At 41.0% G+C, this 26,923-nt stretch overlaps 1 protein-coding gene across 8 annotated transcripts in view; it reads right to left on the minus strand.

The window, feature by feature from the left end:
- Positions 1 to 4,126: 4,126 nt before the first annotated feature.
- The window catches only part of LOC116321318 (regulating synaptic membrane exocytosis protein 1-like), a 116,471-nt gene continuing 93,674 nt past the window's right edge, over positions 4,127 to 26,923 (minus strand). For 6 of the 8 annotated variants that reach the window (XM_039621958.1, XM_039621957.1, XM_039621960.1 and 3 more), the window contains 14 exons: positions 23,534 to 23,623; positions 22,258 to 22,341; positions 20,569 to 20,625; positions 20,165 to 20,230; positions 16,283 to 16,392; positions 16,073 to 16,191; positions 14,049 to 14,209; positions 13,745 to 13,959; positions 12,895 to 12,927; positions 11,749 to 11,914; positions 11,178 to 11,290; positions 10,974 to 11,075; positions 10,695 to 10,834; positions 4,127 to 6,521 (listed from right to left, as the gene is read on the minus strand). In XM_039621958.1, the coding sequence (XP_039477892.1) occupies positions 6,303 to 6,521; positions 10,695 to 10,834; positions 10,974 to 11,075; positions 11,178 to 11,290; positions 11,749 to 11,914; positions 12,895 to 12,927; positions 13,745 to 13,959; positions 14,049 to 14,209; positions 16,073 to 16,191; positions 16,283 to 16,392; positions 20,165 to 20,230; positions 20,569 to 20,625; positions 22,258 to 22,341; positions 23,534 to 23,623 (1,675 nt within the window). In that variant the 3' untranslated portion in view covers positions 4,127 to 6,302. The remainder of the gene's footprint in view (positions 6,522 to 10,694; positions 10,835 to 10,973; positions 11,076 to 11,177; positions 11,291 to 11,748; positions 11,915 to 12,894; positions 12,928 to 13,744; positions 13,960 to 14,048; positions 14,210 to 16,072; positions 16,192 to 16,282; positions 16,393 to 20,164; positions 20,231 to 20,568; positions 20,626 to 22,257; positions 22,342 to 23,533; positions 23,624 to 26,923) is intronic. The other 2 variants (XM_039621963.1, XM_039621962.1) reach the window with 2 other exon arrangements.

Raw genomic sequence — 26,923 nt, forward strand, 5'->3', positions numbered from 1 at the left:
AGCGCTTCTTTCACTAACGTACTGTATGTGTGTCAAGTAGTTTAGTAGCTTTATGAGTTTAATTGTGAGATTTAAAAAAAGCCAGAATATTTGTTTTTGTGGCCAGTGAAGACAAAACCCATGAGAAATAAAAATGAAATCATGACACAGGCTGAGTGTAAAGACAGTATTTGCTCAGGAGGCTGGATGTATTGTTTACTATCAATCAATCATAAATGCGTCAGAGAACTTTCCATTCTGTCTGCTCTCGTAAATGCACCTCCTTCATATCAGCTCACAGTTAGTGTGTAACAAGGTTTTTATACTTAACTAACACTAAACTAAAAACTAGAAGTGAAAATACATTTTTGTTAAATAAACTAGACTTTTGGCACTGTTGCTGTTCACAGCAGGTTTTTTCTGTGTGGATCGTGCATGTTCTCCTTGTGTTTGTGTGGGTTCTCTCCAGGTACTCCAGCTTCCTACCACAGTCCAAAGATATGAGGTGTATGGAAATCCTCCCGATTTCCATACACCTTTTGTCCTCAGGGGTCAAAAATGACCCGAGGACAACACAAGGGTTAACCCTTCGCGTGCCAACGGTGGCACGTGTGCCTAGGGTTGCCGACCCCTGGTCTAGAAGATCTCAAAAGCAATGCACCGTGTCACATTTTAAAGAAACAGCTAGGACACAAAGTCACTGACAGCTCTCAGTCTGGAAGGGGTTTCAAAGCCATTTCTAAGGTTTTGAGACTCTAGTGAAATGGTGAGAATGATCACCCACAAATGGAGAAAACCTGGAAGAGCGCTGAATCTTCGCTGGAGTGGCCAACCAAGGAGGTCATAAAGGAACCCAGAACAACATCCAAAGAACTTCAGGCCTCACTTTTCTCAGCTAAGGTCAGTGTCAGGGCAAAAATGGCCTCCATGGGAGAGTTCATGGCACATGTCACATGTTACAAAAAACATCTCGATAATCCCCAAGACATTTAGGAAAATATTCTGATGACTGACAGTAAAAAAAAGCCAAACTTTTTTGAAGGTTTAAATCCTATTACATGTGGTGTTAAACTAACACAGCATTTTGTGAACAGAACATCAAACATGGTTGTGATAGTCTGATGGTCTGGGGCTCCTTCAGGACATGGATGACTTGCCATAACTGGAGCCTATCCCAGCTACAATAGCGTGAGAGGTGGGGTACACCCTGGAGAGGTTGCCAGTCTGTCGCAGGGCTACCACATAGAGACAGATAACTATTGGCACCTTTGTGCAATTTAGAATCACCAGGTAACTGATGGCACGCACGACCATAGCTGGACTGGCCATCGGGCATAAGGGCATTTGCTCGGTGGCCCGATTATTTTATTTTTTTATTTTTTTATTTGGTGGTGGATTGGCCAGACGCTGGTCGGTGTGTAAAAATAAGTCAGTTGTTTGGTGTTGGCTATGGCGGAGCTTCCACAGATTCAGTAAAATTAACAAGTGGTGGAGGCCAGCAGGTGGATGAGGGAAGGGGAGGCAGGAGGAGGAGAGACCCGAGGCAGCCGCCGGTCGGAGCGTCAGGTGAACTGAACTTCAGGTAAGAAGTTATGACCTGCAGTCTATCTGGGTCAGATATAAACCGAGTTTAGGTGGAGTTTATTTTCGTTGTGCTGACTTTTTACAGTCAGTTACAATAACTCGTATCATGTGCTAGCTAGCATGACGGAGTTTCTATACAGCTGGGTGGGTGCTATGATTTTATTGATAGTGAACTTTATTTTATTCACAAGGTTAGTTAGTAGAGTTGCCAACCGTCCCGTACAAACGGAATCGTCCTGCATTCAGAGAAATTATTACGCGTTTCGTGTTGAGCTGAGAAGGAACACAGTTTGTCCCGGACTTCAGCTAGGATGGAAAAAGACACAAAGCTGGAGTTATTGTGTCTTTGCTGCACAGCTGCCTCTTCTTCTCCTCTCATTCTCTCCCCTCTCTCTCCTGTTGCCACTTCAATCATGAAACTGATCAATGATCAGCTGATCGGCTTTTCTCTCTTGTTTATTTATCGCCCACTTTGCGCCAGAAAGAGGAAACCAGCGGATGTCGCGCTAAACAACAGCAGCACGTTTAAGCTTGATCAGCTGTTGTTAGAATGTATTTAATATTAATTTCTAGTATCAGCTGATGTTTGCTGGAGCCACAGCTGTAAAGCTGCTGGTCATGATATCGGTTTGTATATCTGGTGAGAGGGAAACATGCAGATGAAACCAGGAGATGTCCTTACTGAGTCATCAGAGCTGAACAGGTGACGGAGAAACAGGTTTACCTTTTAGGTGACATGAATGAGTTGAAGGGAAGTTATGAACTGTTTCTGAGAGACAAATAACACCAGGATCCTTTTCTATGTAGCTGACAGCTGGTAACTGTGCAGGGGCGGGTCTAGCAAAGTTATGCCAGGGGGGCCAGGTAGGGCATTAACAGGGAAAGGGGGGCACAAAGAAATACTTTCTTATTCTCATTTAAAATGTCTGGCTGTTATTAAATAATTATCTGAAGCTTACAACCAAAGTTTTTATCTGACGTAAATGAATAGAAATCATACATTTACCAACAAGACAGTGTACATCACTGTCACAACAGTGTTTGTTTTCATTCAAAGGCTTTATGACTTTAATATCTGGGGGGCCGGTCTTTAGTCCAAATGCATCCATAGACTCGAGACACAATGCATTTTTGGGACTTTCAGGTGTATGGACCAATGTTTTATTTTCTGATCAAACCAGAAAGCTTTAATGAGCAGCTAGATTTGTCTGGCATTAACTGGCTGAGTTAATGCCAGTTAATGCGACATCAAAGTAGCTGGAATCCACAGCTGTGTGTGTTCATGGAGCTTGCATTTTCACCTGCTGGACATCACTACCTGACAAGTTTAACTGTCTTCAGAACATTGCAGAGGCCTTATTGACAGTATTTGGCTCTACATATCTGTGTGAGCAGATTTTCTCTCACATGAGTGTCCTCAGTTAGCCGTCTGAATGTTGGACACTCGGAGACCTGTGTCTCTGAGTGGGAGACCAGAGATCACATTAACATGTGTGTCTCTGTATTAACAAACATACCATATTGGCCCAGTTTATTTTTCTTATCATTGTTGTGAGGAGACCATAAATAGCATTTGTATTTTCTGTTGTACAGTTCATTTTCTGTTATGGAGTTCTTGTTATGAATAAAAAGTGTCTTTTTTTTGTTTCAAAATAGCTGATAACTATTCGCTGATAGCTGCCAACATTTGCAAACAAATATAATTCTATAAAGTGGTTCTATATAATGTGTAACTGTTCATATAGAGCGTTATTAAATTTATTGCTAATGCAATCATATGGCACACTGACTTCTGAGGAAATTTTAAATGGCACTCGCCATCAGAAAGGTTGCCCACCCCTGTTCTAGACGGCTTCACTTTATCAGACAGCTTCTATTTGATTGATTTCTTGATTCAACAGGTCTGGCAGTGTGACTGTGAAAGTGAACTCAGCTTTCAAAAAAAACGTGGTTAATGACAGTTAATTCATCATTTAACAATGGGGGTGGCAATTAGGGCCAGGCTGCTGCTGGCATCATTGGTCAGGTCCAGCCATCTTCTTGCCTGCCTTAGATGCCAATCAACCCGCACTCTGCATACTTTCTATCTCAGTGCTCCTCTGTCATTTTGTGCAACTCACCTCCTCAGTCTTTGCCTTGCCCTGGTCACTCAGAGCTCCATCCAACCCTCCATCTTCATCTTCATCACCACCAGTAACTAGACTCCAGGGGGTCCTGTCCTAATTCTATTACCACTCGCATTGCATTGTGCAGTGATGGGTCAGTCTAATTGCCCAAAAGCTTAATTCATTTCTGCAACTCTATAAATTATGCTCAATAATTCCAAATGACCTCTCCTTATTGAAGCATATTTATAGCCACTTGGAACTGGATCTAAAAGTGAGACAGTTAAGACACAAGTGTACCATCATGTTGCTCATTACCATCATTCACCAAGTTTGTGCTTCGGAAATTGTGAAGAAATGCATAAAAAAAATCACATTCAGCATATGACATGTGCCTTTAGCCATCAGCTACACAATAACCTGGGAGCACTGGGTTCAAAAAGGCCACGCTCTTCTTCCACACAGTCTTTTATTTGTAAATAATAAAAATGAACTCTTGAATATAAAACATACACATCAGTAGAGCCACATCTGTTATACAAACAAGAACTGTTGCAGTGAATACTTCATCTTTCGTCTAGTATCGTGGTTTGGGAGTGGGGAGCCATGGGCTGTAAACAATCAGTATTCCTGGAGTAATACTGACAAAGGAAAGGGGCAGTCGGCCGTACCGCCAAGTGCTTCAACAAAAAAACATCTGCAAAATATGTCCGCAAAACCAGGTTTCTTGTTGGCTTTAGAAGTCCAGTCCAAACCAATAGTAATAAACGGGGGGAAAAAACATGGTTTTCAGGAAGAGAAAGTAAACTTTGCTCCAATTGGTTCTGCTTGTTTTTCTGCAACTGGGACAAAATCAAAATAAAGGCCTATTGGCGCCCACTTGTGTCTCGTAGCCACTCAGCAGCTCAAGCACTGGACGCGTATTCCCCTCAACAAGACCAGGAATGTTTGTGTGTCAGCGATGCTTTTGTTCGTTCATAACTTAAGTTCAAGCCTAATTTGTATGTACAAAGTGTGCATGTCTGCGTGTATTGGTGACGGGTGTACAGTCAGATACACTCTTTTTTATATTCATATATCTATATCTTTATAATTTATATCAAACTCATAATGATACTTCATATACATTTAGCTGTTATACACACATTCTCTATCTCTGTCTCTAGCCCCGACCGTCATAAACTACAGTTTAGACACCTACATCCTCGGATACACCAGGGGTTCGAGTATGCTCAGTACTACAGAACAGTACTGTTGTTCAAAGGGTTCAAAGAGAAAAATAATTCAGACAATTTCTTTCTTTTTTTTTTGGGAGACTTCCTAATACGGATATTTAGACCCAGAGTGGTAGGCGAGGCCTGGGTGGAATTGTCACCCTCCTCCCCCATTAGATCCGCTCCTGTTAGGGGGCGGGGATGGCTTGGCTTTTCTCGGTTTGTATTCATATTCAGTACGAGCAAACTGTACAAGAACATGCAACATACAAGCTGGCCTAAAAGTATGTGGAACTAACACACATAGTCTAGTCTTTTTTTCTGTTTTTCTGTTTTTTGAGAATTGTTCCTTAATTTGTCTCGTCTTTCGATTTTACAAAAAAGTAGAGAAACGAACCGAAAAAACAAAACGGAACGAAAGAAACGTGCATGCAGCTTGGGGGCCGGGGAGGGGGCGTCCCCGAGTCATGCTGCTCCCTCCCACAGGGGGAGTTCGAGGGGTTCGGGGAGGGGAGGAGACGGGCGGTGGCGGTCGGGCGGAGGGTATTCAAAGAAATGCGGCCTGGCCTTTGTCATTGGCCATTGGCATGCCATCGCTCAAAAACCAAACATAGACATACACAGAGGGAGTCTGCACCATGTGGCACCATTCTGAACAGTAGGCAAAAACAAAGGCAGGAAAAAACAAAAGATCCAAAATCAAAAGTGAAATTCTAATCAGCAATTTGGTCTATGTTTTCTTTCCACATGGAAAGCGTTTGGCCTCGATTCGAATGAACGAGTCCAGCTTTTCTTGTCAAGGCTAAGAATGTGCGAGTGCATGTGCAGGCTCCCTTTCCATCACGGTTAAACGGGGCCAAACGTCTGTCCCCTCGAGCTCATCACTATCGCCACGGTAAAACCTGAAGAGACAACAGCCGAACCTGTGAAGCCGCAACTATTTGCTACTTCCACACTTTTCCCCTGTGGCCTGGCTGTAAGCTCTACTCTGATTGGCTGGAGGGTTACTAGGCAGAGAACCCCACTTTGTTTGGGTGCTCTGATAGAGGATGCACAAGGAAATATGGAAAAAAGAAAACAATGTTGGACAGAAGCTTCCACTGCTGCAGGTCAGAGGAGAAAACAAAGAAAGCAAAACTTTGAACACAAAAAGGTGTAAGGAGGAGGGAGAGGGAAGGTGTGAGACGTGATTGTCAGACTCCAGCTAAGCTTTGATTGGCTAGTTCTATCTCTCCCTCTCTTTCTCGCTCGCATTCCCTGTCTCTCCGTCTGGCTTTTCATCGTTTGAACGAGGGCTTCTTGTCGACATCCTCGGGGCGTGTTGTCACCCCTCTGCTCAGTAGTGGTCCAGTAGCTGTGGTCCATTATTCTATTTTGTCACTTAAGGGGTGTTGAGGGGTAGGCGGTCACCGTCCGGTCACTAGGACCGAACGCCCGGCGGCGGTCCTGAGCTGTCCAGTGACGTCTGAGACGCCAGCCGTGTGAGCGGAGCTAATGTAGGGTCCACCAGGGAGGATGGTGGAAAAAGTTTGTACCAGCCGATCACCGTACTAGAGAGGTCCAGCTCCTCCAACAGTATCTGTGCTACACCCATGAAACATTTGTGGTCCAATCGTCCATAGTCACCCCACACTATCACCTGGAGGAAAGAATGGCAGATGAATTGATTTAGGATTAACTGAAAATACAAAGGTACAATTACCGCAACACATAACCTTAAAGATTTCCAGGTTCAAAGTGCAAAGGAAAACGAAATGCTCATCATAAAAGATTTTAAAATGCTTTATGCATCACTTCAAATGACTTACTTACCATTTCATTTTACTTACAGTTAATTATTTCTTTGTTTCCTGTAAAAACCTGATTGCAACTAAGTATTTGTAAGCAAATCAAATCACATAATTTCTAATAAAATACACTGAAATTCCTTTAATTACAGGGGACTTATACCCGTAGTTGTGGCCCGTATCATAGTGTTAATGTGTTCAGTTCTAATCCTACTAATTAAGTCACTAAAAACAATGCACTTTCCCAGCACACTAATTTTTGGGGTTAAACAAAACCTTGTAATTCCAGAAGAAGGTTGTAGTTCTGGAAAGTTCTCTTTCCACAGAGGAATCATGGAGCTCTGTCAGAGTGATCATCGGGTTCTTGGTCACCTCCTTTTCTAAGTCCCTTCTACCTCGATCACTCAGGTTACCCAGGCGACCAGCTGTAGGCAGAGTCCTGATTAGGGATGGGTATCGTTTAGGTTTTATCCGATACCGGTGCCAAACCGGTACTTTTGAAACGGTGCCGGTGCTTAAACGGTGCTCAAACCGGTGCTTAAAGAATGGAGAACACAAAATTGGTCCAAAAACCTCTCATGTTTAGCTGTTTTCTGGTAAAAAGATAACAATGTTAGCCTTTTCTGCAGCTATAGGGCATATATGGTCTCACTCTTGGCTGGAAGCAGTGCTTAAACAATGGAAAAAACACAAACTTTGTCCAAAAACCTCTCATGTTTAACTGTTTTCCACTTTTTCTTTGGTCATTTTAGCCTTTTCGGCCAGGGTGAAGGGAGTATCTGCCATCAAACAAGACAGCCGCATGTAACTACGACGGTGTTTGCTAGTTCACCTTACATGCATTAATTTAATAACGTGGTTAGCGTACTCAACGTTAATTACACACGAACAACATGAAGCTACTCACGCAGAGGAGAACGGCTGCTGCTGCCATCATCATCCGTCATCATTTCTGCTACACTGACAGGGCTAGGGGCCAGGACTCTCCTCTTCGGGTTTTTGGGGGATGTTGCTAACTCCGGGTCCGATAACAGGCACCACACCCGCAGTAGATGTGCTCGGTGTGAGGTCTCGCAGCAAGCTATCAAACACGGCGCATTTCTCGGCTTTAAAAAAACCCGCTATGCATCGCCAGGTGTTTCATCAGATTTGAGGTGTTACCTCCTTTGACAGTATCACAGTATCAGCTTAAAGCACTTGTTGCAGGCTGCTGAGTTTGCATCTTTTGCTGTGAAGTACAGCCAGACTTTTGATCGCTTCGCCTTGGGCATTTTTAATCTGTAGCTCTGCTCTAAAAGAACGTACGTACCTGGCCCCGCCTACTATCCTCAGAAACGTAAAATGATTGGCTAGAATTGGCTCAGGAAAAAAAAAAGCACCAAAATAAAGCACCGAAATGTGCGCTGCTTTTCGGTCTGGTTACTACCGTTTATGTCAGCACCGGACACCGGTACCCATCCCTAGTCCTGATGGTTCCAAATTTCTTCCATTTACAGATGATGGAGGCCACTGTGCTCACTGCGCCATTCAGTGATGGAAACATTTTTCCCCTGCCTGTACCCTGATCTGTGCCTTGATACAATCTCGGTGTCTCTGAGGCCTACAGACAATCTCTTGGACTTCATGGCTTGGTTTGTACTCACACGCACTGTCAACTGAAGCTGAATTTACCACCAAAATTTACCACATTCCCAATTTACCACTTCCCGAGCCTTCCCATAGGAACATGAAAGGTAACCTTCCGCGTCCCTATGATACGCGCCGGATTGTGAATGGACTCCAATAGAATGACGCTCCCAGCGGTAACAAACGTTCCAGCCGTGTATTCCAGCCCTAACCCTAACCTTAATCCAAACCATAACCACAACCTTAATTGCATTAGCCAGTGTTTTCCAAAGCGATTCATGACAAAGTAAAATAATTGTACAAGTGTAGATCATTGCAAATGGTTCTCATGTTTCCGAACGCGTAACATACAGACGATTTGTCACATATCGTCGGTATGGTACGCTTTGGGATGAGAACGTGTTGCAGATGGACTGCAATCAATCAAACTGCTGACAGGTGATCAGTGGAAACAGGAGAGCGTCTCGGAAAAGCTTGTGAATGTACATGTTATATTTAGTTTTTTGTTTTCAGTAAAGCTGCAATAAACCTTATTTTACTTTGTAATTATGGGGTACTGTCTGCATGAATCTGAGGTGAAAAATGAATTTAATCCATTTTAGAATAATGTTATAACATGTGACATGTACAATAACATTAATGTGGAACACGTTAAGCACTGTGAATACTCTCTGGAGACACTGTGAAGGCTAAAGACAATTGGAAAGTACCATAAGTCTATTGTTCCAAGAGATATTGTTGACCATAATATCCTATTAGAGCGATTAGAACATGCTGTAGGTATTACAGGTACTGCACTGCAGTGGTTTGTATCATATCTATCTAATAGACTCCAATTTGTACATGTAAATGGAGAGTCCTCTTCACACACTAAGGTCGGTTATGGTGTTCCACAGGGTTCAGTGCTAGGACCAATTCTATTTACATTATACATGCTTCCCCTAGGCAGCATCATTAGAAGACATAGCATAAATTTTCACTGCTATGCAGACGACACGCAGCTCTATCTATCCATGAAGCCAGGTATCACAGACCAATTAGTTAAACTGCAGGAATGTCTTAAAGACATAAAGACCTGGATGGCCGCTAACTTTCTGCTTCTTAATTCAGATAAAACTGAGGTTATTGTACTCGGCCCTGAAAATCTTAGAAATATGGTATCTAACCAGACTCTTACTCTGGATGGCATTACCTTGGCCTCCAGTAACACTGTGAGGAACCTTGGAGTCATTTTTGACCAGGACATGTCCTTCAACGCACATATTAAACAACTATGTAAGACTGCTTTCTTCCATTTGCGCAACATCTCTAAAATTAGAAATATCCTGTCTCAGAGTGATGCTGAAAAACTAGTTCATGCATTTATTACTTCCAGGCTGGACTACTGTAATTCTTTATTATCAGGATGTCCTAAAAACTTGCTGAAAAAATGCTGCAGCAAGGGTACTGACAGGGACTAGAAAGAGAGAGCATATTTCTCCTGTTTTGGCTTCCCTTCATTGGCTTCCTGTTAAATCCAGAATTCAAAATCCTGCTCCTCACATACAAGGTCTTAAATAATCAGGCCCCATCTTATCTTAATGACCTTGTAGTACCATATCACCCTATTAGAGCACTTCGCTCTCGCACTGCAGGCTTACTTGTTGTTCCTAGAGTATTTAAAAGTAGAATGGGAGGCAGAGCCTTCAGTTTTCAGGCCCCTCTTCTGTGGAACCAGCTTCCAGTTTGGATTTGGGAGACAGACACTATCTCTACTTTCAAGATTAGGCTTCAAACTTTCCGTTTTGCTAAAGCATATAGTTAGGGCTGGACCAGGTGACCCTGAATCCTCCCTTAGTTATGCTGCAATAGACGTAGGCTGCCGGGGATTCCCATGATGCATTGAGTTTTTCCTTCCCAGTCACCTTTATAACTCAGTATGTGTTAATAGACCTCTCTGCATTGAATCATATCTGTTATTAGTTTCTGTCTCTCTTCCACAGCATGTCTTTCATCCTGTTTTCCTTCTCTCACCCCAACCGGTCACAGCAGATGGCCCCGCCCCTCCCTGAGCCTGGTTCTGCCGGAGGTTTCTTCCTGTTAAAAGGAAGTTTTTCCTTCCCACTGTCGCCAAAGTGCTTGCTCATAGGGGGTCATATGATTGTTGGGTTTTTCTCTGTATTTATTATTGTGCGATCTACTGTACAATATAAAGCGCCTTGAGGCGACTTTTGTTGTGATTTGGCGCTATATAAATAAAATTGAATTGAATTGAACTGAATATAGAGTCTATGGCAGTTTCACTGTAATGTCCCCAATAACACTCTGACCTTTCACTATTGATACATTTTTAACTAGAGCTTCTTCTTTCAACGAGTTTTCCCATAAAAAAGTGATTCATGAAAAAATGTGATCATTACCTGAAGCACCTTGCCCTGGGGACTCTCATCGAAGAGCAGGTGCTGCTGGTAGAGCGGCTCCAGGGTCTTTCGTGCAATCTTAGTTTTCTTTTTGGCTTTACATGTTCCATTATCCAGCAGGTACACTTTTACATAGGGAGCTGAGAGAGTAGTGAGGAAAGGGTAAAAATAAGTTTTATGGGAAAAATCAGGGACAGTAGGAAGGTTGCTTTAGGTTGCATCCACCTTAATTTAACTGTAAGTGCTACAAGGAATTAGTTTTGTATGAAAGTGTGTTACCTGGGAGGGATTTAGAGCCTGGTTTGGGGGTAAGGCCTCGTGCCCTGATCACCTCCACCTCCAGCTGGCCTTTCTTGTCCATCAAACCAATCTGAACATCACCTGTGGAGGTTTTTACAAACAGACCATTTCAGAGAATACTGTGCAACACACAAAATCTATCTTTCTCAAGGGAGCAGCAGAGCTGATGAAGCTGTGACTAACCCATAGCTGGTGTCGCCAGCGTTTGTCTGCCCACTAGCTGACCGGGGCCTAATCCATCCAAGAAGTCGCTGAACTGACTGTCAGCACCCAAACGCATCCCTGAGAAGATCAAACTGACATACAGAAACACAAATGAAACCTGTCCTCAGTTTTTGACTCCATCTAGTTTTTAGAGAATCAGTAAAAACCTTTTCCAAAAATTGTTAACAGCATTTTGTGTTTGTTGTTTAGAAAGATAACTTTCTGTGTTCCCTGCAGCCAAAATAACAAAACAAAAATGATCTATTCTGATTGCTAAGAGTGCTACAAGTAAGTAGTAGTCGCAGAGTATTCACTGATGACAACTCAGACCTAAGAGGGTTAACGATCAATTTAATCATTATTCAGAGAACTAGTATGTTTGTTGGAGTTTAAATGAAAAAAAGACCCCAAAAATTGAGCTCTTAGAGGTTTGATAGCCCCCAATTCCTGCAGTGCAGACACAGGAAACATATAAATACATCAGAGGAACACTGACAGTGCCCTCTGTGTGTTGCCCTGTGTTTTGGCAATATTTTCAGCATGTACGTACTTCCCCTCAGAGCTGTAGCTGTTCATGCTGCCGTCGGTCGACTCTCTGCTCGCCTGTCGGTTCATGGCTGACCCTCCTCGTGGATACTCCACCGCCATACCCGTCTCCACACTCCTCTGGATGCTGCTGCTGCCGGCCTTACCCACCTTCTTACCTGCTGACGCTTCTGTTGCAAACACAGGAAAACGGGCTTTAGCCACTGGTCTTTGGATGTGCCATTCAACCCTAGGTCCTAATCAGTAATCAGGCGTCTCTGATGGATTTCTCTTTTTTTTGTTGCAAAAATTCAACATGATAACTATAGCCTGAGATGTCTCTCTTTGCAGGCCTTCCCATGCAAAATAACATCCCGCGGTGACCTCACCAGCATTTCAGTAATACACTACTGTATGACAGACAAATCTATGCAAATCTTTAGACAACACTTTTATTTGGGAATTGTAAAAAAAGAAAATTAATGGTACTTAGGTGATGAGGTCACTGCAGGAAAATCTGACTAAATCTGACTCACACCTCAAACGTTTAGCAGGGATGGAAAGGCAAAACTCAGAGGGTTGAGGAAATAATACAGTGTGTGCATCAAAAAGGAAGAGTTCAGTCATTTTCAAAAGCCTGCTGTTTGTTCGTTTGTTTTTATCATAAACACAAAGTTCTTTCAGACCCACTTTAATTTTAAATCTAAAATTCAAAGACAAATATTGAATTCTCAGCTCATGAGAACACTCTGAATTCACTGAGTCAGGCTTCTTCCATGACCGAACCAGCCTTTAAGCATAATGGTGAAACAAGAGGGTGGAGTAAGGAAGCGTGCCAGAAACAGGGTTCAGGAACGGCTTACGGAGTGCTGGGAACATTCATCCTTCCTAACTGAACCACTTCTCCTTATGCTTTCTGTGCCTGACTTTGCCCTGTTCTGCCTGGGTCTGTGAAAGTGGGACGTGAATGTGATGTTACATCTAACTGCTGCTATACAAAGTACTTAAGGACTAATGCTCCTCCTAGTGTACAATGTGGTGTCACGCTCTGTTAATGATCCTGTATTTACTATTCTGTGTGGGGCAATTACAAATCAATTACTATTATTACACAGTTAACCTTCCTCCTTGTTGTATCCTACAGTCTCTGACTTCCTGCCTTTTGCTTTACCTTTCTGTCTGTCCGCCGCCTTACCCGCCGCCTCTGAAATAACACACATAACAACAACAAAGCCAGTAAACAATAGCAACATCAGCACACTGGTTACACTGGTAAACTTGTACATATTTTTAAACTTATTCTTCAGGATTTAGTGACCACACTGTATTTATATATGTGTGCTTGCACACTATTTAAACCCTTTAAAATCAAATTACTACTTATGAAATCCAGCTTGCTTTGTGTAGATAAAGAAGCATCGGATTAAGGAATCGAGTTCAGTTTAAAATGTTATAAATGTTATAAATGTGTCCCTAAAGTCCTTGAATTGTGTATTGAAGCGATATCAACTAAAATTAAACTAGGGCTAAGCCATACTTTTGTGCAATGTGCACCAAAAGATGGTGCAGCAATTCATTGTAAGTCATTGTCATTGTAACCAGGTCCATTATTAAGAGTCTGTTCTCGTTTACAGTAATGCCTGGGGAAAGACAAAGCCTCTCGAGGAAAGCTGGGGCACGGCAAAAAGTTAAGAAAACCAAAAAACCTTCCAGTACACCCACCAGTACACCGCTGTCGTCTGGGGGTGAAATATTTAGCAAAATTCTGCAAAAAGGTAGCCTATTAGTAAGTTAACTTTTCTTGATGAGTTCTTGAGTAAAATTGAATTTTTAAGTGAAAACTGTTAACATTCTTTCAGAGTTCATTTTTGTAATGTGGAGATGTATTTTGGTCATTTTTGAAAGTTAACAGACTCACAACACAGAAAGACAGAAAAAAAAACAACATTCAAAAGCTTTTCCTTTTGGACAAATCTTTCCACGTCGTTTTTCTTGGACACTTGGTCAGTCTGTTGTCTGACCTGTCTGGCTGAGCTGCGAGGTACTTCGACTCCTTCTGGACGGCAGGATGGCGACAACACGCTGGCTCAGGCTCGAGCGCCGCTTCTTGATCCCGCTCCCCAGGCTCCCGAGTGCCGTGTCTGACTGGCTGCCGTCAGCGTGCTCCATGCCGTAGATCTCGCCACTGATGCTGGTGCTCTTCATCATGTGGCGACCCGATGCGCGCATGGCTCGGCTGATGGTGACATTATAAATGATTACACATGTTGTGATACCCTATTTCAAAATGTTTAAATGAGAGTGTGTGTGTGTGTGTGTGTGTACCTGAAGCGTCCCCGGGGTCTCTCTGACTGGATGGACATGTAGCTGGTGCTACTGATGCGAGAGGCACTGCTGGTTCGAGAGATGGCTGAGACGTCGCTGACATCACTGTCTGAGGACTTATGGGAAACATTTTCACTACTCCTCCTCTGGTCCTTATAGAGCTGCATGAACCACACATCATAAAACAGATATTTTAGAAAACTGCTGTGAAAATGAAGCAAGTAATTGTCAAGCCATTGCCATGGTGACTCGACACCAATCACATGCTCCAGGTTTAAAGCTGTAACAATACACAAGCAATAGATGGATTGTAATCACCTGCAATCATCCTCAATGACTAAATGAATGAAGCTAAATTTAAATAATTATTTACGCTTGTCAATTTTTACACTTTCTTCTGGGAAAAAACCCCAAAACAAAACTGACATTTATTTTAGTTTTGACAAACTCAATCAATATGAATAAATTTAATATAAAACAACAAGAACACTTATCTATGTCCTTATATGGAAGCCTACTTTCACTATAAAATGCTAGCACTCTGCTGCTGCATCCTGATTGGTGCATTTGCTGATAGCACTACACGCTGGTTGATAGAAAACTGCTGTTAGTTACAGAAAGGGATTTTACAACATTACATTTGGCGTACAAGCTATTAAAAATCTAAAACTTGAACCATATCTATTGTCTTAATCAATTACCAGGAAAAATAAAACTGCTGCTCTTTGGCTACAGCTCACACGCACGCTTTATAACACTGAAAGTGGTGAGAGCTCTTGACTGCCAGCTAGTAAACGGATCAATAATAGCACAGTCATCTTAGAAGGATTAAAGAAAATATTAAAGTGAGTTGCTACAGATAGTTGCATGTGCATTAAAGTACCTCAGCCATTCACCATAATATGTTAACTGCTAAACTAAAAGTTGTTTTCCATATAGACTGTGCATCATGATGCATCTTTTGGTCTGAAAAGTGAGTTTGAAGAGGAATAACTGCAATCTTTCTAATGACCAGGAGAGGGCAACTCTGAGGTTTTCATAAAGAAGTCTTCTTGTATGGACAGCTAAAGGGAAAGAACACATTTCACTCCATTTTTCATGGCCTCAGGAAACTCTTTCCTGACATGTTTATGGTCTCAATCACTAGTTTTAAGCTGGTTGTTTTGTAAATCATAGTACTCATTAGAGTGAAAAGGGAGGATCAAGCAGCACAAACCTACTGGTTGCTACCATATGTCTCCCTTGGTTTACCAGTCAGATGTGCTACTTGGGATCAGTGGGTGACATCACCTTAGCCATGCCCCTCTTTTAAATCTTTTTAAAGTCCATGCAAGCCTGTACAGTGACAGAGTTTGTCTGTTAGTGGTTGCAGTCAATGAGGAAGTAATCTGCTTCCAACTTTCCACCTGAACATTTACTTCATTAAGCAGCCAGACACTCGTGCATTGCCATATAGGAGGATGACAAATTGCAGGGCAACCGGCAATCTGAGTTGTTAGGTGGGACGAGGCTACTGTACACTGGGAACTCCAGCTGCTGCTAATGTTTTTAGATGCTTAGATGCATCCAAGCTCTAATCACCTTCCACCTAAATGTTGTGTTTGTTTTGTCTGCTATATTAAAACAGCCTTTATTTTCTGATTAGCCTTCTGTAATGCATCACACAGGCAAAAAGAAGAAGTTAAACTACTGGCATATACATATTTTTAAATGTCACAATATCAATATTAAGCTATCTTTTCTAAGGGAAAAAAAATAGAGAAAGCAGCCGGTATGGATTATACATTTCAAGATTCCAAGCGTTAACTCAGGTCTTGAGTGGCTGCCCATTTGGAAATGATTCATTTTATGGAGTGGTCTTCACCATTACCGTACTGTAATTTATTACTTTCTCAGACAGTCAATGTAATTCGCTGCGATGCACTTGAGCAGCATTATGGTTCATTCTTTCTGTCTGGCTGGAACCTTTATTGTCCTCCTCCACTCTCCAGACGAGCTTGTTTTAAAGCGAACGGTCAGGCTACCTCTCGTTTATTCTTGAGCGCTCGGTCCAGGTCCTGTTGGCTGGAGGTGGCTGGAGCTGAGACCCGATTGGAATGAACCCTCATCTGGAGCTGACGGACACGCTCCTCTGCTACCAGGGCTGCATGGTGAAGAAAAGAAACTTGATAAACTAGTACTTAATCGGACACTGCACAAAAGTGAACCCTATGTGGATCAACCTTTATTTGTACCTTGTTCTACAGTGCTGCTCTTGGGGGGAAGCTGTGGGAGTTGCCTCACTCTGCGAGTTGATGAGGACGTCACCGAGGAGGAAAGAGACCCACCACTTTGGAGGTGTCCCCTAACACAAAACAACATGACGGAAAGCAGAAAACAGAAGGGAGAGGGGAAGGGGAGACATGGTGGAGAGAAGAAGTGTGAATACAAAGGAAGGATGAAAAGTGTGAGTATGGGAAGAAGGGAAAACGATATTAAAGTCATCACGTTTGCAGTCGAGAGTGCCATTCGCTGGTGGAATTTGACATGTCTTCACGTCATCCCATTCATACAGTGAACAAAATGTTGACAAGTACTCAACACCGGATGAACCTGCTGCAATTTCACATTTCTTGACGTTAGGCGAGTATCACTTAACATAAGGTTGCAAAACAAAGACATGACGACAGAAGCTATAGGAAGAACATCGATGTTGGAAACAAGACAGCAGCAGCAACATTTCGATCAAACATCATATTCACAGAGTGAAGCAAAGTGAGGCTTGTTTGGGGTTCACAGTGAGGGACTCTGTTGCCAGTAAGAGAAGCAAATCAAGATTTAAACAGTGAAACAACGCACTGAGAAAGTGAAAGCCTTCAAGCACAAATCCCACAACGACTGTACACATCCATCCATTCGACACATCCATTCTCACATAACACATATTCCCTCTCCTACTAGAAATCTTCAAAGTTGGGGCTCCTTTCCACTGGACCACTAAGAACAAGGGTTATTCATGACATTTTGTCATTTTATTTGAATTATAGACTGCAAAGAAGTGGTTTGCAGCTTTTGGATCTGGGAAGTGACACAAATGTACAAGTGCCTATAAACCAGCATTATTTCTAATGGCCAGCAGGGGGCGACATCTCTGATTGCGAAAAAGTCTGGCTGAGTAAAAGTCTCTTTTGACAATTGGCCGCCTTTTCACTCAATCTAAACATTTTCTTGATGAGTCTATGGTTTCATCCTAGTGTCAAGTCTTCTTGACACCTTCAGGTTTTTAAGTTTTATAACTTGGATTTTAGGAGACCTGGTATGTAAATGGAATGATTGAACACATTTAACACAATTTATTGGGCTATATGCTGAATTTAGAGGTTAGAAACAAAGTAGAAACAAAGTTAGAAACAAAGTATCGTTCTGATACCAATACCAGCGTTGGTATCAATACAATACGCACCTCTACCGGGTTTGTCAATCAGAGGCACCCTTAGCTCACCCATTCCTGGTCATTGATAAAATTACTGTTAAATGAAGCTTATTCATTGTCTGAGTATTAAAATGTTGAAATATGAACACTTACCACAAATTTCCACATCCACTCAGAAATTACACATACAAACAATGACTGCAGAGTCCACACAACACATATACAACAACTACACAAACAGCAGCAGCATCCGATGAGATGCGGCAAAGACATTTCACCAAAAACACATACAAATGCTGACAGAAGGATGCAGCAGCAGCCCTGTGTCTTTCCTCTCCACGAGTCTCTACAGTGAGCAAACAAGACTCTGCCTCTGGTTAAATGAGTTAGAGGAAGGCTGATTTAAGGGGAATCCCCTTACCAAGGGGACACAGTGGGGCTTTCTTTCCCCTGGAGCCCATTTAAATGGAGGTGGACTTGTTTCTGGTGTGCATACACACGAGAGCCATAAAATCCCAGAGCCTCAGCAATACAGTGTGTAAGAAGCAGCATGCAGGGACAGAAATGGGGTTGACGAATGGGAAAAATGCGGGGAAAGGAAGAATACATAAAATATACAAGAAATAATGTTAAATGAAGGCAAACCTAAGCAGAGTCGTTTTCTTATGAGTAACATTAGTTTAAATTTAATTAACATTTTAACAATACAAACTTCATGAGAAAAGCATGAAAAAATTTGGCACGAAAGCAATTTATACACTCTTAACCATGTCTCCAAACACAATGAGGACTATTAATAGTTTTATGCTTATGTGTTCGCAGTCTGAAGTCGCAAATGATTGCATGTCCCTCAGATAGCGCTAACCAGCATATGTCAGCTAGCTTTATGGTAGTAGACTGCACACTGGACCAGCTGGACCAAAATATATTAATGGATCTTGATGGAAGACAACAGCAATTTCAGATTCAGTCCCAACATTAAAACCAGGCAAAACAAGTAACACACTGATTTCAGGTGTTACAGTTTACAACCGCAGCCATCTCATTACGCTTTATATTGTAAGGTGAACATCCTATAACATTTATATTAGAGCACCCCAATGATGAGACAACCCTCTATGAGAAAGCACTTGATTGTTGATTATGAGAAGAAAGAACTCCCTTTTAACAGGAAGAGACCTCTGACAAATCTGGCAAAGCATCAACAGGAAGTAATAAAGAAGCAAACCAAAGGATTTGATGCCAGCATCCCAGTGCAACAGAACAACTGTAGGGGCAGACTCCATGTCCCTACAGATCTCTCCCAAGGTGTCATAAAATTTTACAGGGTGGTTTTAATGTTGGTGTCTATATAAACATTACAGAGGGTAATGTATAACGCAGATGTTCTTATAATGAAAAAGTGTTTACATTATTTTTTAAATATGTTTAGCTGGGTGTGCAATTAAGGCTTTGATTCAGTGCATATTTCCATGTGCCTAATGAAGCCCTGACCCCTGGGTACTCTACTCAGTGTTAATAACTGGCATTTTTACACATTATCATGTATTATCAGCAGCTCCTATTTTTAAGAAAATATTAAACACAAAACCTAATTTCCTTTTTTATAAGCATTTTAGCACTTTCACTTTGGAGATGCTAATAGTAGCAATTATTCATCATATAAAAAACACAAAGATTTTTCCTACTACTTAACTGAAAGTCTTTAGTAGCCTAAACAAAGGGACATCTCTATGGTATACATGCAGTGGAAGAATCTAACACTTGTGTAGCACTGTCTAAAAAATAAAGCCCTGCAAAACATATGTGGTAAAACCAGCAACATAAATTCCTGGTGTGACACATAACATTTGTATCAGAATATCTACAAGGACCACATGGAGCCCTTGGGAAACATGTACTGACACTATGCTCCATATCTCTATCATTTATTGCACGATGATGTACTACACTGTCACTGCAGATCAGCAGATACATTCATCTCCACTGAAATCAATGTGCACTTACAGGCTCTTTCTGACCACGACAAGACAGAAACAGCCAATGAAAAAGGACCCCAAGTGATAACTGAAATTAAACTCACTAATTAGCTTGTGCTTGAAATTAGACAGTGGCAACCCCTTGAACTGAAAATCAAACTGTCAAAACTGCTGTTCCTGCAGTGGTTCCTTGCATGTCCTACAATCTCCACAGACTCTCATATTAAAATGCTGATACAGGCAACTTTACTCAATCGGACTAGTGTCATTTGTGTCAGTGACCTGGTTCTCTTCATCTTGTTTGTGCTATTGGTGCTTTTTGGGATATTTTTAGTATAATTATATGACAAATAATATCACCTGCTGTCTGGTACAATCCATTAATGCTACTTTATTAGTCTGCTTACTTAGCTCTAATTAGCAGATATATATGATGCAAATGTGCCACCTTCTGGCTCTAGCAGCGAAACACAGTAGCAGCCAAGGTGCTAGCATTATGACTTTGAAATTTTAGAAATCCATGCTAGATTTCACAGTGGTTGTGTCTAACTGTGGCTAAGCATTAAGGGCCTCAAAAAATACGTGGACTTATTTATAACTTTCACAACTACTATCTGCTTCCAAGTACTAAAACACAGCTTCTTGCCAGCTGGTGAATGCATCTAACAAGCTTTGTGTGTAAACAAGCCACCTGAAATATGCTGAGCGTGCAGCACACGCCTTACCTGCCACTGTCAAAGAGCTTCCTGCCAAGAGTGTGACTTTCAGGTGTTTCCAGGGTCCGAGGCTTCCTGGAGAATGGTGGATGAGTAAAGAGGACAATACACCACAGAACAAAAAAAGATGGATGGATGGGTGAATGAGGGGATGGAAGAGAGCATGATGGTGGATAAATCATTTCAATTTAGAAGGGCCTGACTCTGTCTGGAGCAGTCACTGGCCTTATAAGTTTATGATCTGTAAAACAGGAAATAGGAGGAATCCTGTGATGGATGGTATGATGATGATAGGAATAAGGGGTGTTATACAGTCATGCTTCATCTGTAAGTGTGCCTGTGTGTGTGTGTGTGTGTGTGTGTGTGTGTGTGTGTGTGTGCGTGCGTGTTTGTGTTCATAAATGTGTGTGTACCTCTTCTTTGTACTGAGGTGAATTAAACTCTCTTGAGACGGAAGTAGCATCCATATTCTCCATTCACGGACATGAAGATGACAAGGATGATCCATGCACCGCCCCACGCACAAACACAAACACAAACACACCCACACAGACACACACACACACACACACACACGATCACACTTATGATGTGAATTGTGGATTGCATGAATTTTATACCACTAATGAGCAATACGCCTTCAAAAAGAGACTTCTCAAAGACTAAGAGGAGAAGGAAAGCACACAGAAGCTGCGGATGCAAATTCCTAAAACAAAAATGTAACTCGGAGAGACTGTGGGAAGCAAATGCATTTGGGCAGGATTTCACACCAGAGCCAGTACAAACTACCTTAACTTCAAACGAGCACAAACCTGATACTAAAAATCACAAAGAACAGAAAGTCAACTAAACAAAGATACAGCAACAACAATCACGACCAAAAACTGCTGCTACCACTCTTTGCATCAAAGGGCAAGCCAGAAAAACACAACCCACACACTAAAAGCCACACAAATAACCCTTTACACAATGTGAGTGACAAAGTTAAACAAAAAAATCAAACTTGTATATGCCTACAGGACGTTTTTTTCATTGGGACAAGTTCTACTTTGTAGATCGTATTCACTGTGATCAGCTCATCTATTACTAAAGTTTGCAGCAGAAAGGCTAAATTGCCAAAAGTGATAATAGATTGTGATTTTATCTTGTATTTGTCCAAATAGAAATGTAGTCAAAGTAAAAGGTAAGTCAATAGCAATAAACCTATATTTCTTGTGTATATTCTTGTCTGATTGATGTGCAACTACAACTAGAAGGTTTTAGCGTAGCCTAGCATACAGTCTTAGATTAACGAAAAAGCTAGTCTGGCAAAGTCCAACCAAAGTATTACTGCTGGTGATATATTTTCATAAATGTTACCTAAAATATCCTTTGTAATTGATTTATGATGACCTCATGAAATTTGAAAGCCAAAACCTATTGCTCTAGCAATAAAGTTGTACTACATGCTACAAGTGTTGCCAATGTTTTGAAATCTTTAAAACTTTTTCCTGTTTTTAATTTTGGAAGTAGATAAAGTCATGTCCAGACTTCCCCTTTACTAAGGATCTAAACCTTATCCACCCAAACCTCTAAAGCTCACTAATCAGTTGGCATTTGTTATTTATTGTATAATTAGGACAAAGTCAGGCTAGTTATTACCCCATGTACTGAGTTTAGGCTAGTTTGCGCTATATTTTGCACTAAAATTAGTTTAATTACACTTGTTTTATATGATACAAGATAAAGTCACTTGCCAAACTTGAATTGTGGAGAGCTGAAGAGTTGGAAAGTTGAAAAGGTTAAATTGTAAAATCACTACTAGCCCTTCATAGAAATATAACAATCTGGCAAAAAGAGCTTGGCATTTGCCTCAACCCAATAGGGTTTGACAAAAATGTGTTTCTTACTAAAACTACTGTAAAAAAAAAAAAGAAAGAAAAAAAGAAAGAAAGAAAGAAAGAAAGAAAGAAAGAAAGAAAGAAAGAAAGGAAAAGAAAAGAAAAGAAAAAGAAAGAAACTCGGCAAACTTTTGTGTTTGGGTCATAATGGCGTGAGATTTTAAGGCACAAGTCAAGCTCCAACAAGAAGCAATTGGGTGAGAATGGTCCACAAAAGGGTACCTGTCATCTTCAGGGGAAGCATGTTGAATAAGAATCCTTGGACTTGCCGGACGTCTTCGGGGCAGGGAATGGGACAAAGATTTTCTATGCGTACACATACAAAATACATCACCCATAGGACCAAATTAGCAAGTCATTAAAAATTCAAGAGATTCATGCTTTTCCAGTGTCAGGAAAGCACACAATAAAAAGTTGTTTTTGCTTGCCATTGCTATGGGTACATTTTGACTACCTGGGAGTAACAGAACAGGCTGTAAACACAATATTAGCACGCTATCACCTTATAAACTGAATATGGCAAATTTGTTAGCAAATGTTTCCCCATTTTCACATTCCACATTAGCTTTATTTTGTGTTGTGTTTCTAGACACTTAAACGCAAGTCTATATTTTTCTTTTAGCTTTAGCTTTTCTTCTCATTTTCATGGACAGCAAAGATCATTGTTTGGGCATTTGTTTCTGCATTAAAAAGTGATACACGTATATGTGAATCCCATTGTTTACAGTGCAGTTATGTTATCACTTTACAACCAGAAGGAACAACATGAACAACACAGTGACTCTGAAGTAAATGGACAAATGCCAACAGGACTTTTGTATTAAGCATTAAAAAGACAAAACTAACTGAAAAGACGGTCTACTACGAAGCAAGTTCAGAAGAACCAGGCTTTTTTTATCTTTGCTTGCAGGGTGGGTCTACCTTTGATTAATGCTTCGCCTGAGGTTTTACAAAGGGATTTCACTAACCAACAGGTGACATCACAGTGACTACGTCCATAACTTATATACAGTCTATGGGCTCAAGAGGTTTACTTATCGTGTCTCTTAGAATTAGTAAAACTGCATCATTTACACTTATTTTTGCTAAACAACTGATCTTGCTTCGTAGTACATCCTTTCGACCGTCTAATGTTGGGAATAATTTCAAGGAAGTGACAAATCAAAAACTGTAAGGTACAAGTAAGGTAAACTGATTCCTTTGTCTGATAGCTGGTTATGGAGTTGTCTTTAAACTGACCCGAATACTCAGAATGCTGCTTGCCAATGAGACTGTTGAAATGAGCGAAAATCACAACACCTTCATGCACAACCTTGAGGACAGAGGTAACAAAGGGGATTTGCTGGAATAGTAGAGTGGTGCATAATAGTGGTGTAGGTGGGGTGAGGAGGATATCAGGCTAGTGTAGGATCATTCAGAGGTGAAGGAACTACAAAGACCAGGGAAAGCTGAAGTGCAGGAGGACTACAGGAAGGGGGTTGGGTACAGAGGCTGGTACCTTTCAGTCTCTGGTGAGGGGGCATGATTGTTTGGAGCCAGACAGTTGGCACTAGCGCTCCTAACCCTGTCCAGAGAAGGCTGCAGATCACTAGAGGCACCACAGCACAACATGCCATCCAATGGAGGAAGAGGAGGAGGAGATGGAGAGGAGACAGGGTGGGAGGACAAAAACAGACACAAAGAGAAAAACAATGGACAAACAGAAAAAGTCTTTTAAAAGAAAGTCTGGTTAGATTTCCTAAATCATAATGTTGTTCTAAGAAATTAAACCATGACTGACCCAGCTGGTGTCAGGATGGGAGTGTCTGTACATTGTAATGGTTGACATGGAGATGGAGTATGGAGGAAAATGTGTCTTCTAGCTGTTACTGCCAAAACTAGACTGATCGATCTCTGCACTTTTCCCAACGCAGAACACTTAAAAATCCATGTTAACCATCAGCCATCATCAATGTGTGTGTGTGCCTTACCGATGTGTCACCTCATCATTAGACCACAGATGTGTGGTGGAGCGGCATGTCGCCATGACCATTTTCAGTCTCACTACAGAGTTACTTATTTAATATGCAAGCAGTGTGGAGCTAATGATGAAATGGAAATTTCAAAAAGTGGAAGCGTTTGTTAACGAAACTAAAGAAATGAAAGAAAACAGGTTGGAAACTAATCAGAAGCCCCTGCTGTGATGGAAGGACTGAACCGTTAACCAATCCAATATAAGTTGACACTGGTACTACAAATTGCCTGATGGCTTCAGTATGCTTCAAATGGAGCGCGAAGAGCAAGAGCAACATCTAATAGCACCTCAAAGAACATTTCTGACAATGAAAATGTCATCTGAGTCGATTAGTTTGTTGTCTTTTTTCAATCTCACAGTCATACTTGTTCTCTGTCGCTCTTGGCTAGGAGTGCTCAAGTTATGACAGCAGACAAAAAGTAGGCACCATTTTTTGTAATCAAGTTCACACAAGTAAAGGTTCTGCAGAAACCCTTTAATAACTGCTGTTAATAAACAGTAAAATGATAGAAACTTTTATTAACGCCTTAATGACCGTGAATGTTATGCTACATAACATTATACTGAAGCTCTTCTGGTTGTTTATCCAGTTATCCAAAAACTGCATTAGATCAGTGATCGCTAAAGTGTGAGTTCTGCAAGAGGTCATTTACAATAAAAGCTGTTGATGGTGAATCAATTTCAGAATGTGAGCCAAATGAATTTATGAAAACAAAAAGATGAATAATAGAATGTACTCATGTAATAACTTTTGTGGATGCTCCTGAAGAAGACATCCATGCAGGAAGCAACAAGGACTGATATGCTTGAACTTTCTCAACTTCAAGGCAAGTGATTGTATGAAATACCAAGAAGGATGCTGTTGGCTGGAATGTGAGTGCATATTAAATACAATATAGCGTTACTAAGGCAACTAAAGCCTGGATTGTCCTCAAGCGATTAAATGTCTGCAACAAAGCTGCAGGTGACGAGCAAATTGTTCCCTGTGCTGTTGCCCCTTTGGTATTGTGTGCTGATAAGAGATACTGCATTCTTTTAAATGGCCAGCAGGGGGAGACACCTGATGTCCTTTTGAAAAGAAACATATGGGGAAATGAGCAAACACATTCAAGTAAAGATCCTTCTGAAAACCTTATGGGCTCAAATAAACATCTGAAGTACTATATAATGCAATTAATATTTATTGGGCATTTTTTTTTATTACGGTCCCCCTTAGAGGGATAACTTTATTTATTTAAAAAACAAAAAGCAAAATGTTCAGCTTGAGGATTCACCAACAACAGGTGACAACTCTGGGCAGGTCAGTCTTTTACATACAGTCTATGATCTACCTTGGTAAAATGCAAGTTTTCTAAAAGCGGCATGAGAATAGGAATACGACACAGGGAAAGTCCCTTCAGATTTGGACACTTTCTCCATTTGAACCATATTGAACCCGTAACTGAAGACTTACCTATTTGCCTGTTTGTGGAAACCGCTGAACAAAAGTGGCATCTTAGGTGGCAGTGTGTTATTGTGCCTAGTAGGTCTCCTGATGTTAGCATGCATGCAGCAGACACAAGCAGGAAAGGAAGCAGGAAGGAAAAGGAGGAAGAGCAGAAAAAAAGTGTATAGGTGTGCATGGACAACAGAAAGATACAAAGGGGGAAAGAAGTGGTATCTTATCCAGTGATTTCATTGATTTTTGATTTGTTAATTAATTAGATTTATTTATCAACATGTTTCTAGATATTGTGGTCATTGCAAAAATCACTGGCTAAGATTTTAGGGTGTTAAAGCATAAGTAAGCACATTATCTCTGCATTAAGAGCGTACAGTCAGCAGCAGCCAGATCTCTTCTCTACAGACAAACTTAACACTTTACACCCTCCTTCCCTCAAACACTTCTGTGTGTATAAAAAGTACAAAAAGTGTCCTAGGTTTAGACACTAACACAACTACGGTTGTATATACCTCTAACAAAGGTAGATATAGTGTAACTTACCTCTTTGGCTGTGTGCTCAAATGGCAATGTGAGAGTCATTACACTACACGTGAACTTAAAAATATAAATAATAATCAGTAAGAGTCATTACATGAAAACTGTCACGTTTGGGTTCCTAACATTTAAAGGGAAAAACAAAACCCCAGAAATATAGTTTCCAGTGACCAAACACACTAAATCCAAAAATGTCTCCTGTGTCTCATGTAATATATGTAATAACTATTTTGTATTTTGTTTAAGCAGCACCAACACTTGTCTCTTAATGAGAAATGTAGCAATCAAGTGTGAAAAAGAAGTATTTTTGGATGAAATAATATTATTCATGTTTTGAATTCATTTAAATTTTTCACGTAGAGCCATGCAGGTTTACATAGGCTTACAAACAGCACTGTATATGTGTATATGTGTGCATACTGGTGTTAACTTTGACCACATAGAGAAATTCAGACACATTATTTTGAATTTTTCTATCCAATTGATTCTACCTCGTCTCAGGCTATAGTGTTGGCTGTATTCCTGTGACTGGGCCAAGCTAACTAACTGACAAACGAGTGTATTAATAAAAAAGATATTTGACGAGTTTCTGAGCTTTCAAATCTTGTATTATTGCAGGTTTTAAAATATGCTATGAAACATAAAATTCATTGTTTGGCTTTGACCAGAAACAGGAGGACCAGTACAGTTTCCATGGAATGACCCAAAAGCCTTCAGACTAAATAAAGATATTGGAGCATCATGCAAAAAGTGCCCTAAATTGTTTCAGTCAGAGACAGAATTGGTGCATATTCATCATTTAGATGTATGAAAGCAGGTGAACACTGAGCAACATTTAGTTTTAAGTCTAGCCCCTGCAAACTGTACTGTTGGACTGATTCTTGAAAAGCAGTAAA

The sequence above is a fragment of the Oreochromis aureus genome, linkage group 13, assembly GCF_013358895.1.
Source record: "Oreochromis aureus strain Israel breed Guangdong linkage group 13, ZZ_aureus, whole genome shotgun sequence".
NCBI classification, from domain to species: Eukaryota; Metazoa; Chordata; class Actinopteri; order Cichliformes; family Cichlidae; genus Oreochromis; species Oreochromis aureus.